This window comes from Cervus canadensis, chromosome 8, assembly GCF_019320065.1.
Source record: "Cervus canadensis isolate Bull #8, Minnesota chromosome 8, ASM1932006v1, whole genome shotgun sequence".
Classification (NCBI taxonomy): Eukaryota; Metazoa; Chordata; class Mammalia; order Artiodactyla; family Cervidae; genus Cervus; species Cervus canadensis.
Window position 1 is genome coordinate 37,859,860 of NC_057393.1, and position 15,883 is coordinate 37,875,742.

At 40.7% G+C, this 15,883-nt stretch overlaps 1 protein-coding gene across 9 annotated transcripts in view; it reads left to right on the forward strand.

Annotated features, from left to right (window-relative positions):
* Nucleotides 1–15,883, forward strand: part of HTR7 (5-hydroxytryptamine receptor 7) — a 109,296-nt gene that overhangs the window by 75,033 nt on the left and 18,380 nt on the right. Inside the window, exons 2-4 of one of the 9 annotated variants that reach the window (XR_006270791.1) lie at nucleotides 4,053–4,811; nucleotides 6,013–6,141; nucleotides 12,183–15,498. Coding sequence is in view for 6 of the 9 variants with exons in the window: in XM_043476029.1 (XP_043331964.1) it covers nucleotides 4,053–4,811; nucleotides 12,183–12,225 (802 nt within the window). In the remaining 3 variants the exon portion in view is untranslated. Of the gene's footprint in view, nucleotides 1–4,052; nucleotides 5,069–6,012; nucleotides 6,312–12,182; nucleotides 15,499–15,883 lie in introns of those variants that run through there. The other 8 variants (XR_006270793.1, XR_006270792.1, XM_043476033.1 and 5 more) reach the window with 8 other exon arrangements.

Below are 15,883 nucleotides of genomic sequence, written 5' to 3' on the forward strand. Positions count from 1 at the left end.
GATTTTTGAATTAAATAAAATGTTTCTTATTTATTTGTTTTTTTGTGTAAAATTTTTGTCAAAAATTTATCAGTAGTTTCAAGCTTTTATATCATTTTATAATATCAATCTTTTGTATCCAAAGGTTAATAATGACCTCTGGCAGGATTGCAGGTATATCTATATTTTCTTGTAGCAGTCTTAGGGTTTAATTTTTTTTACATGATAATCTTTAATCCACCTGGGATTTATTTTTGAATAAAAAGAAAGATAATTCAGATTTGTTTTTTACCTCAATTGCTAGCCAGTTGTCAGACTTCATGAATATCTAATCTTATACTTTGATTTAAACTTACTTTCTGATATTAAATTCTCTTACAGTTTTGAATATACTTCTGGGATCTCTCTTGTTCTGTTGATCTATCTATTTCTGAATAGTTGTTATTGATAGTTTTTATATCTGTGGATTTATACTATTTTTTATAAATATCCCTTCATTTTTCATTGTTTACAGATTTTGTCTACTTTTGTATATTGATGAACTTGAATCATTTGGTCAAGCTAATGAAAGAATTGCTAGGATTTTCAGCTAGAGTTGTATGATATTTTTACATTAATTGAAGGGAAAGTGGCACTTTTATAGTACTGGATTTTTTAATAATTTTTTTTTCTTATGGATTCAGGCATTCTCTTAGGTCTCTCAGTAGCATTTCATGTTTTCTTTTATATAGGCCCTGATCATTTAAAAAGATTTTTCTAGATATTTTTTTGATTGTTGTGAATGAAATTATTTTCTTCCACGATATTTTCTGATTGTTAATCCTTTTTAAGAAAGCTATTGACTTTTGTTTATTTATTTTATTTCCAGACACTTTAATGAGCACTCATATTTTTTCCTAATCATCTTTTGGTTGATTTTAGCTTTCAGACGTCTTCGATGGTACCCAGGAGACTAAAGAAGAAAATATAATTCCCTTATTGTACAACATTACTTGAGGTGATTATAGAATAGAGCCTAAAATAGGAAAGTTTATGGAATATAATTTGTATATCCAGGAAGGACTGAGTCCTCACCACTGAAATGTAATATAAGTCAGACTAAATATATTAGAATGAATAAGTATGCTGTTATTATGAGATTATTTAATATTCTGAGATGTCCTTTGATACTCAATTAATTAACCTCTCAGGATTAATCTTTGTGGATTCGATATTACTTAACGTGAGTAAAAGAGAAGCTAGATTTAATTAAGCCTTAAGGTATAAGTTCCTTTTTAAGTAATGAAAATGTGAAGGATGGAAGGGAAAATTGAACCGACTTCCTCAAGAATTAGAGTTCACCAGGTTGTGAGTTCCAGGCTTGCTAATTTTTTAATATGACCCCACAAATACAGTATAATTTCTCATCTTGTCATGAGTAATCCTCCTTCCTCCTTCCAATGCTTACTGCTCTAACTACCCACCATCCCAACCCCCAGTAAGATGGTCTGACAGTGCCATCTGGTGGCCACCTAAGAAACTATGTGAATTAATCTCTCCCATTGGACCTGCAGCCTGGGTTGACACAATATCCCGGAAGCCAGATCCAGGCTTGGGAAAAAGCATTTTAGGCCTGTGGCCACAGTCAAAGAGAGATGATCAAAGTCCAAGTCCTAAGAAAAGTCCAAAATCCAAGTCCAAGTCCAAGAAGGGAAGCTTGAAAAGAGCCCAGGCTCCATCCACAGGAGTTGGTAAAGGGCAAGAACTAGGTCCAAAAAGAGAGGTCTGCAGAGGGATTTTAGCAGGAAAAACTTGGAGAGAGCCCCTGAACCAAAGCAAAGACAGAGTTTTGTTTTTGTTTTTGTTTTTTTAGTGGAACCTCTGCATTCAGCCATAGGGCATGGATGAGCTTGATTGTAAGCTTCCTGTCAGTTCTAACATCTTTCTTCAGGGGTTTCCTTATGTACCTTTTTCTTTTTTTAATTTTTTTTCCCCATAGCTTAAAACTCAGATAATTTCAGAGATTTTCAAATAAGGCCAAAGCTACTTCACACTAACCTTCTCTTGATCTTTCTCCTCTTCCTCCCATACTTCCTCTTTTCCCCCTCCTTTCTCTTTTCCCTCCCTTTTCAGCTCTTACTCTGGAGTTCTCAGGAAAACCCCCTTCCTTCTCATCCTTCATTCTATCTAGGAGCCAAAACATAATCCTAGTTACAGCTGAAAACCCTAGAGATTGTGCTCATGGGCCAGCTTTATTGTGGACAAAGGAAGGCAGAAAGGATGAAGAATTGGTGCCACGGACACCTGCATGCTTGGGAGGAGGGGTCAGGGGTCACTTTAACATAACCACGAGCTCAGTTGTCCTGTTCACCCCTGCGTGATTTCCTCATGTGCCTGCATTCAAAGTTTGTGTCTCTTTCATTAGTTTCAAATTCCAACATTTAAAATGGCACCTGGCATACTGAAGGAACACTGTTGATATTTATTAAAGGAATGAATGAATATTGACACTGAATAAGCAAATCTGGCTGCTGCTCCTTCTTTTTTTTTTTTTTTTTACTGTAGTTCAATTTTGCCTTATTGTAAGTGTTACATTGATGCTAATTTTCATTATGACTTTTGTGAGATAATTCAAGCATAACATGTGAGGGTATTTCTAGCACAAAAATAATTATTTTTTAAACTCCAACCCATTAAGTGACAGACTTTCAGAAAATAGCATGTTGGTAAGTTGGTCATTCTCTGTACCTTTCCTTTTGATGTTTCAAGAATATGTCATATATATATATGTGTGTGTGTATATATATATATATATATAAATGAAAAAAACCAACAAAATGGCCAGGTTTTACCTATCTTGGATTCTCAAGTGCTCTTTGAATCCCTCCTCAAATAGAAGCTAAAACCATCAAATATAGAGAAGAAAACAGATTTGGAAAGCTGAAAACTACCAAGCATTTGGCAGAACATCTTGCTGACTATGTTTTCCCTGTTTGCTGAGTCTTTCTTGCATTATAAATCCTTGATAACAGACACAGAGAAGTATTTATTCTCTGTATAGAACTAAGCACAGGGGAAATGTTGGATTTGCGTAATATTTTTCAGAATTATGCTTTTCCTTGTGATCCTCCTTAGAACTGGAAAGACGAGGCAGACTGTTTTTATTTTCTAATGATTGCTCCTAGGACATTACTCTTGCATGAGAATTTTCTGGGGATAAAAAAAAAATGATCACTTGCTAATTTCCATTCCAAAACCCTGCTGCTGCTGCTGCTAAGTCACTTCAGTCGTGTCCGACTCTCTGCAACCCCATAGATGGCAGCCCACCAGGCTCCCCCGTCCCTGGGATTCTCCAGGCAAGAACACTGGAGTGGGTTGCCATTTCCTTCTCCAATGCATACAAGGAAAAGTGAAAGTGAAGTTGCTCAGTCGTGTCTGACTCTTAGCGACCCCATGGACTGCAGCCTACCAGGCTCCTCTGTCCATGGGATTTTCCAGGTGAGAGTACTGGAGTGGGTTGCCATTGCCTTCTCCAAAACCCTAGGATTTCCTAAATATCTCACAGATCTCTGTGATCTTAGAGAAGTGCTTTCATTTCAGAGCAAAGGGGAAGTGAAAATGAATTCAGAGCTGGCCTGAATTCAGGCAGCGGAGATCAGTGGGTGAATAATCTCCAAGTGTGGTAGACCTTGGCTAGCCCATGAGCGTGTATCACAACATCTCACCAGGCTTGACACTTTGTTCCTAACTGATTTCAGTGGCAGCAGTCATGGGGTGAAGGCGGATGTTGAGTCTTTGGTTCCTTGACCACACAGACTATGGGAGGCTGCAAGGTATGAAAAGAACATGGCCCAGCCTTACAGGCAGAGGGCTCAGGCTGAGTGCTGGCAGTGCCTTTGGCTGGCTTTGTGACCTGGAATAAAATACACAGCCTCTCAGAGCCTTAGTTTACCTTTCTGTGAAATGGGAAGACGGATGCCTGCCTAGAAGGGACTGTAAGGAAAGGAACTACTAGGTTCACAGCCTAGCCCCTCGCTAGTGGTACCCCCCAGTTGATCAGTTGTGATCATGTTCTCTTCCCACTTCTCTCTCAGGTACCTTGGTATCACGAGGCCGCTGACATACCCCGTGAGGCAGAACGGGAAGTGCATGGCCAAGATGATCCTCTCCGTCTGGCTTCTGTCTGCCTCCATCACTTTACCGCCGCTCTTCGGCTGGGCTCAGAACGTCAATGATGGCAAGGTGTGCTTGATCAGCCAGGACTTTGGCTACACAATTTACTCCACCGCAGTGGCATTTTATATCCCCATGTCTGTCATGCTTTTCATGTACTACCAGATTTACAAAGCCGCCAGGAAGAGCGCCGCCAAACACAAGTTCCCTGGCTTCCCCCGGCCAGAGGAGCCTGACAGCGTCATCTCCCTCAATGGCATGGTGAAGCTTCAGAAGGAGGTAGAGGAGTGTGCAAACCTTTCGAGACTCCTCAAACACGAAAGGAAAAACATCTCCATCTTTAAGAGGGAGCAGAAAGCAGCCACCACCCTGGGCATCATCGTCGGGGCCTTCACCGTGTGCTGGCTGCCGTTTTTCCTCCTCTCGACCGCCAGGCCCTTCATCTGCGGCATCGCCTGCAGCTGCATCCCACTGTGGGTGGAGAGGACATGTCTGTGGCTGGGCTATGCAAACTCCCTCATAAACCCCTTTATATATGCCTTCTTCAACCGGGACCTGAGGACCACCTACCGCAGCCTGCTCCAATGCCAATACCGGAATATCAACCGGAAGCTGTCAGCCGCAGGCATGCACGAGGCCCTGAAGCTCGCCGAGAGGCCTGAGAGACCTGAGCTTGTGCTGTAAGGTCATTTATCGCTGTTTTCCTTCTATCCCCCAACCCTCTCATGGAACTCCTTTCTGAAGCACATGGCAGGAAGCTTCCAGAACCAGTAGCCATCTTATTTCCTCCCAAGTGTATCAGATTTGAGTCCAGAACACTGTACTCTAGTCTTCCACCCCATAGAGTTCCAAAAGCCAAAGATAGGTATTCAGGTGGATTGGAAGAAGAGACTGATTTGCTGATGAATCACAGTTGATGCCATGGCTGACAAGGAAGGTGATGTTTTTCCTCCTTTCTCTGAAAGTAGCATTCACCTTAGGTCCTTAGAGCTCTAATTCTTGTAACATTATCATTTTAGTTGCTATTACTCTTATATCTAGTAAAGATACAAGAAGTAGTCTGAGGCAGTAGGGAGTGGTTAGTGTGGGGAAATGCCAGGGTGGAGCGAAGTCTAGATAGATACAGAGTTTTCAGAAAGCGCTACCCAGCTTTAGGAGTTGGGAACTGATAGAGAAGTGTTGAGTTTGTCTAGGAGGCAAGTAGTGACTTTTCAAGACGCAATTACAATAGGACGATGGAATCTGAAAAAGGACCGCCAAGAGCCAATGGTGATAAGGAAATATAACACACATGTGGATTAATTTGGTTTTGTGAAGAAGGAGACGACATAGCAAAGTCATCAGGTCCAGTGAAGATTTTGTTTTAAATTTGAGGTAGAGGAGACATTTTCATATTTGAAAACTGAGGGGAAATAAACTAGATTGAGGAAATAGAAGGTGCTGGTTAGAGAATAGATCAGTGTTGAATGTGAGACAAGAGGTGTCCCTCTTCACTGAACCTTGTTCTTTGGAATTGGCCAGAGAACCTTGGGCCACTGTAGCTGAGAAGGACCTTCCCAGTCATCGTGTCCAGCCCCTTCCTTTGACAGAAGACATAATTGGGTCATGGCGAGTGAGCTATCATGCAGTGATTACCGGTACCTCTGGGTCTAGATCCCACATCATGTGAATCTTACCTCCAGATGCTCTCCATATACTAGACTGCTTTTATGTGTAATCAAGGTGGCCAAGGAGACCTCTGTGCTCTCAGCTATCTCAGGGGAATAGGGTCCCAAAGTGCCCTCATGGGTTATGGTAGATTCCAGGGCTCCCAACTAGGATACACCCCAAACGACTCGGAAAACCTCAAGGAACTCAGCTTGTTCTCTAACTCATCACCAGGATGAAGGAGGCAGAAACATCTCCCTAATATGGATAAGGGAAACCAGAGATCATCATTTCCTGTCCTAGGAACTCAAAGTTGTAAGACTACAGATATGCTAATTCTTGAGCTGTGAAATAGCTTCACAGGTATTTATTTTTACTTCTATTCTATACCCTGTTTTGTACATAAGAGCTTGTTCATAATAAAAAATTAGATTTTTTTTTTTTTGAAAGAATACAAGGACTTCCCTGGTGGTCCAGTGGTTAAGACTCTGAACTTCCGTTGGAGGGGACACAGGTTTGATTCCTGGTTGGGGAAATTCCCCATGTTGCATCAAAAAATAAATAAAATTTCATTATAAAAGAATACAGTCTTTTGGTTTCAGAATATATGCAATGAGTGACCTGTATTACCAAGGATCTTTCCAGGTTTATAAGATTCTTATTGAATCAATCACTAGCGTTTATCCACCAGGACCAGGTTCTAAATTCCTTCAGGGAAAGAGCCATGTCTTAGCCAAATTTCTGTTTGTAGAATCTAGTACAGTGCCTGACATATAACAGATAATCAAAGTAATAATTTCTAACAGTTATTGAATACCTACCAGATGCTGTCATGGTGTTTATCATTCTACCTGTAAACTAGTTGCTTCTGGCACCCCCAGTTTTCAGAAGAATAACAGGCTTGGGACATAAATTAACAACCTAAGATTACATAGTCCCGAGTGGTAGATGTGGTATGAATCAGCCCAATGCATGGGCTCTTAACTATTGTGTAACACTACTTGTCAGACGACTTCAGTCTATAGTAGCAATGAGCTTGTGGATGTTTTGAGCTGGGGATTTTAACCATCAGTTCACTAAGAAGGTGTTCAGAAAAACCCATTAATAGGAGTAAGTTAAGTTTATTAGACTTACTACAGTTTAAGAGGACACCTCCTTGACAGAGGCTTGGTCATTTCTCTGGTGAGGAAATAAACAAAGGTTATTGATAGAGTTTTGGAGCTTGGGCTGGGTAGTGTTAGGGCAGAGAGGTGAGGACTGGGCAGAGTTTATGATGTGATAGCTTTGGATGGGTGGGTACAGCTGAGTGAGGACCTTGAAGCCAGTTTTAATGAGCAAATTGTCAGTCTTGAGGGGTAAGCTAGTTCAGTTGGTGTGCAGTCTTATCTTTTAGAAGCAACTATTTCCTGTAACAAGTGCTGGGTTCTTTTGCCTGGCTTCAGAGTTGTTCAGCACAGGAGCAGGAAAGTGTGTTGGTTTCAGCTCCCAGGAGTAACATGCTGAAAGATGTGTTTGAAGAGAGTCTCTCTGGTAACAGTGAGAAGGGCAGATAAAATAAATGGCAGGGGGTCCAGTTAAGCAGCCAGTGTAGAAACTAGGAAAGAACCACTGAGGTGCTGAACTAGAAAACACCACTGTGTAAGTTTTCCTTCTACACAGTCAAAGAACTCGAGGATAATTTTATCAGTTACTTTAGCTAATAATTCACACATAATTCAGATAATTCAAAAAATGCTAATTCTTCAAACATCACACAAACAGATTTTCCAGTTTAAGATAATAGTTACCCACATTTATTGATGATTCACTCTCAGATATTCTTCTAAGCACTCCATGTGAATTATGCCATTTAATTCTTAAAACCTTATGGGCGGTTGGTTTCCTTTATCTTCGTTCTGTTGGGGAGGTCAGATAATTTTTCGAAGTCTTACTTGGGGAGCTGAATTTGAGTGCAGGACATCTGTTTTCAAATGCATTTTAATCTTCCATGCTGCTATGACTTTTATAAAAGTATTTATATCAGCTAACATAACATCAAAAGATATTTGCCTCTGCATCTTTAGCTAGTGTGGAGTCTCAGGTCTTAGTTTTTCTGTTAATCTAAGACAAAGATCAGCAAACTTTCACTGTGAAGGGCCAGATGGTGAATAGTTTGTTTTTCTAGCCATATGGTCTCCACTGAAAATACTTGTTTCCGTCTTTGTAGTGAGCAACAAGTCCTAGACACAAGTAACCAATGAATATGGTGGTATACAAATAAAACTTTATTTACAAAACCAGGTGGCAATCTGGATTTGGCCTACAAGTCATAGTTTGCTCTCCCCTGGTCTCAGAAAATGATTGTGTCCTCATTACATCTCTTTCTGTTTAAATTTTTAATTATTGATTTTATTTAGAATTATGGAATGTTAAAATCATTTGGGATGATGGACCTAAGTATTCATTAACTCTGGGAAATTTCTAATTAGTTGGAATAGCTGCTATTTAAAAAATTCTATGGCAAGCAGTTTTCTTTTCAGTTCTAATGTGGGAGGACTCATTTTTAAATTCTTGTTTATAACTGTGTCAGGCATTGAGGAGGATACAGAAAACATACGATGTCTTTCTTGCCATAGTGTGTGCATTTCTATCACACAGACTAGATGTAAACACACACACAAGCTCATTTACTCTTTTTGTGTTGAGAACCCAAGGAAAGTTGGAGACAGGAAAAGCTATAGGATTCAAAGAAGAGGAAAATAACTCCGTGATTTCCTTACCTCTGACCAGGGAATACTTCTTGAAGGATATGGGCTCAAATATGACTATCAGGGTCAAAGCATTTATGACTACAGGAGACTGGAGATGGCATTCCTCCTGAAGGGGACATTTCCTATAGAGGTGTTGATGTGAGAATTTATGCAAGGGACAGGTTGACTGAAGCTAAGCATTGTTGTAGGGGAGATTTAGAGATCATAATGGAAAGATCAAATAAAGTAAATTATGAAGGATCTTCCATTCCAGTCCCAGAAATTTTAGGGATTTTTAGTGTAGGCAAATGGTTCTCAATCAGGGTTAATTTGCACTCCAGGGATATTTGAAAAAGTCTGAAGATGTTTTTGGTTGCCTCAGCTAGGGAAGGGGAAGACCTCCTAGCATCTAGTGGGTAGAGACTGAGGATACTGCTAAACATCCTGTCTTACTCAGGCAGCCCCCACAGCAAAGAGTTACCCAGCCCAAAATGTCCATAATGCCAAGGTTGAGAAATCCTCCTGTGGGCAGAAGGAAGCCATTGACCAAATCCCTGCAAGTAAGGAAAACGGAGTCACCAAAACCATGAGACTGATTTGGTGGTATCAAGTGGAATGAATTAGAAGATAGAGGCTGGAATTAAGGCATCTCTTCATTGGCTTGTTTCCTCCAGAAACATTTGAGAGCCTGTTATGTACAAGGCCTGGCGCCAGGCATGGCAGTGATAGAAGGACAAGTAAGTGACAGTCCTTGCCTCTGGAAGCTCACAGATCCAGTGGGCCGGGGTGGCTGTAGACATGGTGGGAGTGGTGGCTCGTAAATGACTAGCAGCCAGAACTCCCCCTATGGTCCATGCTCTGCACAGCTGCATTCAAGTAAACACCAGCTGGCTAACCCAAATCAATCCTAACTCTACTGGAGTCTCTGGAATAATGATCTGGCATCCAGTCCATAGCTCACAGCAAATCTTACAAGCCTTGTTCCCCTCCCTGACTTTCTGGCACACACATTTCTTGGCCAACCTAGAGACTCTGGGCTGCTTATTCCAATCTCTCCAGCCTCCTCTCCCCCTACCCCCCACCCCCCGGCTGCCTAGGTTCTAGTCTCTTTTACTTTTGCCCCAACTCCATCTTCTTGGCTTTATTTTTTCCTCCTATATAATAGTTTTCCTCCTTTCCTGTATAAACAATCTACTCAATTGTGTATTGCTACTTCCAAATATTTCCCCATTTTTTGATCAGCATAACGAGAGGCTCAGGAGTCTGGCAGGCACTAGGGAGTCTTCCTTGGCTAGGGAGTGAATAGAGGGAAAAGGCTATAAATACTTCATTGTAATTATAATGCACTACCCTAAATTACAGTCTTTGTCACCTTTTCACAAGTATTCAAATACTGATAATATAAAACCAAATGTGATAATGCAATAGAAGCAGAACATTTTTTTTTAATTTGATAACTTTATTTATGGATTTGCTTTGAATTGCCAAAATGCTAAATGGCTTTTAAGTGTCACATTTGGATGACTTTTGTTCTTCAACACCATTACTGTGAACAATATTGAACAGCAATTTCTAAAATACTCCCGTGTAAAAAAATTTCATGATATTGTTTTCAAGTAGCTCTGCCTTCCCTTCTCCCTTCTTCCTAGCAAAGAGACTCTTACAGTCCCTGTCCATTGCAGTTATAGTGGAGTCACCTTGAGTTCTTGTCCTGAATGCTGCTCCATGGTGAGTACTGAAGCTTAGGAGTTCAGAGTGAATCTGCCTTGTCTTTATGGGCAAGGAATCACTTAGGAGTGATTAAAAAAAAATAAGATGAAATGGGTCCTGTTGAAAATTGGGAAGAAACATCACGGCTCTTGAAACCCTGGATGTCTGTGGTAGGATGCTGTCTTAAAGACAAAGCCAAACAAAAAGTTGGTTGTTTCATTAATTTTATTTCCCTGGAGTAGTATTTTCCTCATCATTAACTAGCTGGAATTCAACTCTTTATTTTTATTAAATCATCAATTAGTACTAATAATAGCTTGTTCACTTCCTGCTTTGTATTTGCCTACATTTTAACTTTGCAGCATCTCTTTAAGAAAGACAGGCAATTGACCTCACTTGCTTCTTTCTAATATTTTTGTTTGTTTTCTTAGTAGACAGTAAATACACACAGCCCAAGATAAAATCAAGCAGTATAAACATGTCTACAAGAAAAATAAGCCTCAGGGGGATGTCTTAGGAAGAAAATATCCATGATGGAAATCATGAAGGAGATGATCTTTGGGAGTGGGTCTTGAATAAAGAGTAGGATTAAGGGATGGCAGGGGTGGAGGTGGCTTGGGGGCTACTCCAAGAAGAGGGGACAGTATGGACCGAGGGACTTAGAAATGGACAGAGACACAATAAGACCCTTGGCCGTGTCTTCAGTACGACCTGGAAGCTGGGTAGATTTGGGTCGACTTGGAGGGCATGTGGGCAAAGTGGGCAGGGAGAGAAATGAAGGTTTTTGATCTGGGGGGAGAAAAGATCTAGTGTATCACAATAGGAGAAGGGAAATGGGTAGGAGACCAATGTAAGAGTGATGAGGCCTGCCTGAGGAAGGCGGGCATTCAGACTAGGAAAGAGACCAAGGATGTCTGGACGTTTGGAAACTGACTAACAGGTAGGTTGTGAGGAAAGCGGAGCTTCAGAGATGGTGCTAGAGCCTGGTGGGACTCAGGAAAGCTCATGAGCTGCTGTGAGCCTCAGAGGAACTGCGGTCTCCTCTGTGGGGAGAAGAGGCAGAGGCCCTGGGACAAGAATAAATGTGGAGCCCCGGTGGGGATGCAGCCTTTTCTCAGTGCATTTTCCTAGCTACCCAGCAGCCTGGAGCCGTGGGTCAAAGCCAGAGCGTGGTGCTTCCCCTCAGGCACCATGGTGGGGGTAACGAACAAATCAAGAGTTGGTGTCTTATGGAGAAACTGATCCTGTCACCAGGGAGACTCACTCATCAAGTCTTGACAGCCACGTGAGGAGGCACTTTCAGTGGGATGGGGAGGCAGAGGCCCCGAACCCTCTTAGATCCAGCTCTCAAGCACACACACAGATGTAGTTTGGTAAGTTGAGATGTCCTGTGAAGGTACTGAGTTAGAGGAGTTTATCTGGAGGGATTTGGTTCTACACTAAGGAGAAAGGGACTTTCCTTCAGCTGTTGGCCAAGACTTCTCCTGACTCATGCCATTTCTGTGAATCTGGGAGGAAGGAAGCTAGGAAGGAGTGGCTTCTCAGTCTCTGCACACAAGGTTTACTGTAATGCACCCTTCTAAGTTTGAAGGGGAGGACACTTCCCATTGTAGTCATCATCATTCTTTTTGGGCACAACAAATGCCGTCGTATTTTGAAAGGATTATTGAGAATAGAGCCATTTGGGGCTGTATTATAAAAGTGAACTTCTAAATGGGTTATCTGGAGCTGGTTTGCAAATATATTAAGGCCTCTGCAACTTGTAGATGTTACGAAATGTACGGCAAGAGTCATAGCACTTTTTCTTCCCCCTTAGATGCTCATATCCCCTTAGAAACCACAAATAATTCAAATTATTAAATGTTGTAAGAATTAAATCCACCCACCACAAAACAAGAACTCACAATTACAGTTCTGCTAAATCATTTTCTTGCGTCCTCTTTCTCTCTCTCTCTCTCTCTGTAGACAAAACTCTGACTACTGTAGAAAAAAAAGTCATGATTCATGATCAAAAGCAGAATAATGGAGATGAAATAAACAAGGCAAGACAGAGGTGGAAACAGAATGCAATCATTTGCTGAGACTTCGGAATGGAATGCGGCGTCTGTCCTTTCTTGGGAAGGCTAAGACATGACCAGCAAAGTATATCCACTGTTCAGAGTGTATCGTGAGAGGGATGGTGTTCTGTGGATCCGTGCTATTGTGTGCACGTGGAAATGGCCTGATCGGCTCAGCTGTAAGCGCACACACAGAACTGAGTTCCAGAAAGAACACAGTTTCTGGTGCTTTGCTTCTGTTCAAGTCTGTGCAAATGAAGAAGTTCCCATGCATACTTCCCATGCTTTTGAGTCTAGGCCTTGTGGTGAATATTCAGGAATCATTCATGAGACAGATGTATTTTGCTGTGGGACAGAGGGTGTTTTCCTCAGCCCACTGTGGTAAGCCTAGTGATGAATACATTGCATGTCCACATTAGAAAACAGAACCCTGTCATCAGCTACTACAAATGATCTCCCAGAGCAGTGTCTGTTCAAAGCTTCTGTCAAACAGTTTGGCTTTTTTGCAGGGTCCCTCTGACGTCCCCACCAGCCTCCTTTCTTTGTTAACTCGCCTCTCGTTCTGGAGTAACTCAGGAACAGAGCTCAGGATGGAGAGAATCTTAAAAGCTGAATAAAGTTTTTTTTTTTTTTTTAATCACGCTCAATCTTCTCCTGGGGGCTCCTGAGAGGGGAGGGGCATTCCTCCTGTGAGGAGTTTTCCCTGGATGGAGAGCGAGGGCTGCCTCCCTGCCCTGGACATGAACATGATGGTTGGCACAGAACTTGTGACTGTCCTTTACACCTGGGTGCTGTGGGCCTGCGGGCTGGCTCCTAACTGTGAGGTTTGGGGGAGGAAGGATGGTAATAATGGGGTTTCCATGCAAGGCTGTGATGCTTTTGGAGATAGAGCATCCTTGTGCTAATTCTCATTGAGCAGCATTGTATGTGTGCCCCAGAGGTCACCTGGGGCAGTGTTGGGAAGCCTCTGGAGTACCATTCTGTTCCTTCTAGAGGGTTGGTATTTGTGTTCTCTGTATCTGAAATCACATGTGTGCCTGGTCAATTCTGTTCTTCTCCCCTGTCCCTCCCCAAAGTGATAGATATTCAGGGCAGGTCAGGACATGGAAAAGTTCCCTTTGTACTTGGCATTTTTTTTTTAAATGGTTCTATGTAATATGTATGAGTTAGGGAGACAGAAAGTAGATCAGAGAAGAGTACCTCTAAAGGGACAAAATGAAGGCAAACCTTCATTTGACAAGAGAGAATGGAAAGAGAATATTATTTTCCTGCAATATGTGTAGCTGTTTTCTCACAGGATAATGTGGAATTCCAGCGTGGATGGCAGATTTCTTCCAACTTTCACTGACTTTGCTTCTTACCACACCCGAGGAAGGGTCTGCCTCTCTGAAAGGGGAGGTGGGCACTGTTCTTTCTGATAAAGCTTGTACCAATTCCTGAACTCTGGGTTTGCTGAAGTAACTGTATATACTTATATCCATAATTTAAATGATTCATTCTGGTCAGGTAAATGTTGTTAAATTTGAAAATGTTTTATTACATTACATCAAATAAAGTTTATTTGTAGCTGTAATAAAGCAACTTAAATAATGACTTTTAATTGATGGTCTGATGTTACAAATGTCACTCTACGTAGAATAACAGAATGGCAAACTTTATGTATTTGCTGCAATCCTAACAGGTAGCTAAGATAGTTCTGCAATTAATTGCATCCGTTTTGTAACTTCTTAAAAATAGTGACCGTTCATGCCTTGATTTGATTAATAAGCATTTGTTAGGCTCCTGCTGCATTCAGCACTGTGGACACTGAGGGAACCAGGATGGGTAAAGCAAGTCCTTACTTTTGAGGAATTTACATCAGAAGGCAGACTTTTCTCAGCTTGTCACCATATAGTATAGTAAGCACAAGAGAGATTTGTAAGGAGTGACATGTTTCTTTCCTGTAGTTTAAGGCAGGGCCTTATGGTTAATTGGATTGATTCAGGTTTTCATATGTGTTTAATTTTTTAAATTAGGACCTTAGTTATTAAAATCGGTTCTTTATCCTGCCTGACTTGAACACCTTGGCCCTTGAACTCTCTGCCTCATTCTGGTTACAGTGGCTGGTCACTGGATACTGTACATTCCTTGCCTAGCAGCCAAAGGAAAAGAAAAAGTAGAAACTGGGAGAGAATGAGAAAAAATGTCAAAGAATTTATACTATTTCACCTATGATGTAATTTGTACCAAAGGTACAGCTTTTAACTAAGAATTGGGGAAATCACTTAAAAATTTTATATGTATTTTTGGACTATTCAGCAACAGTGACTATTATAACTAATCTCTCTCTGACTCTAGGATATCAGTTATTTTCTGGTAAGACCGAATATTGGGAATTGACACTTGTGAAGTGGCATACTTGTAAGAAGTAACTTAGTGACTGTTGCCTTAGTGTTTAATTTTATTTTGTAAATATTAAACAGGAGGCACTCATAGAACCTAGATTTTCTGGAAACTGTTTCATAAATTCTTAAAGCATTTACCATGGTGTCATGTGCCTGAGATGCCTGTAAATGTTTTTGATGATCGTATTTTCATGTAATTTTATTAGATTCATCGATTATAGGCATTACCTCAACAAGACAAAGAGAAAATTCAGGCAATTTTTCAAATAATTTATGCTATTGTAGTAATAATAGGTTTTCCTGGTGGCTCAGTGTTAAAGAATCTGCCAACCAATGTAACAGACGCAAGTTCAATCTCTGCTGGAGACTCAGGTTTGATATCTTGTTGGGAACATCCTCTGGAAAAGGAAATGGCAACCCACTCTGGTATTCTTGCCTGGAGAATTTCATGGACAGAGAACCCTGGCGGGCTACAGACCATGGGGTCGCAAAAGAGTCTGACATGACTTAGCGACTAAACAACAGTAACAACAAATATAATAAATAATGTCTGAGGCATCTGGGGATGATGAGAATTTTCCTTTTAGCATTTCAATTGTCCTGTGAGTTCTCAATTCAATGGATAGAAATGTTTACAAATCTATGGAATTTTTTAAACAGTCCATGCTCCTCCCTGAGTATCTTTACAAATGCTTTTCTCCTCTGCCTGGAATTTCCTGTTCTCAGTTATTGATTTTATGTATGTTTTCTCATTGTTTAGTAATTCTTCAAGGGCATGAACTGTGTCTTTTTTTTTTTAACCAATATTCCTAGCACCAAGCCCCATGCTTGGAACTTATATAGAAGGTAAAAAATGTTTCTTTTTTAAATTGAAGTATAGTTGATTTATAATTTTATGTTAGTTTCATGTTTACAATAATGTGATTCAGTTATATATTTATTTTTTCAACTTATTTTCATTATAACTTATTATAAGGTATTAAATATCATGTGTTAATTTTATATCCTGCAACTTTACTATATTCATTGATTAGCTCTAGTAATTTTCTGGTAGCGTCTTTAGGGTTTTCTATGTAGAGGATCATGTCATCCGCAAACAGTGAGAGTTTCACTTCTTCTTTTCCTATCTGGATTCCTTTTATTTCTTTTTCTGCTCTGATTGCTGAGGTCAAAACTTCCAAAACTATGTTGAATAGTAGTGGTGAGAGTGGGCACCCTTGTCTTG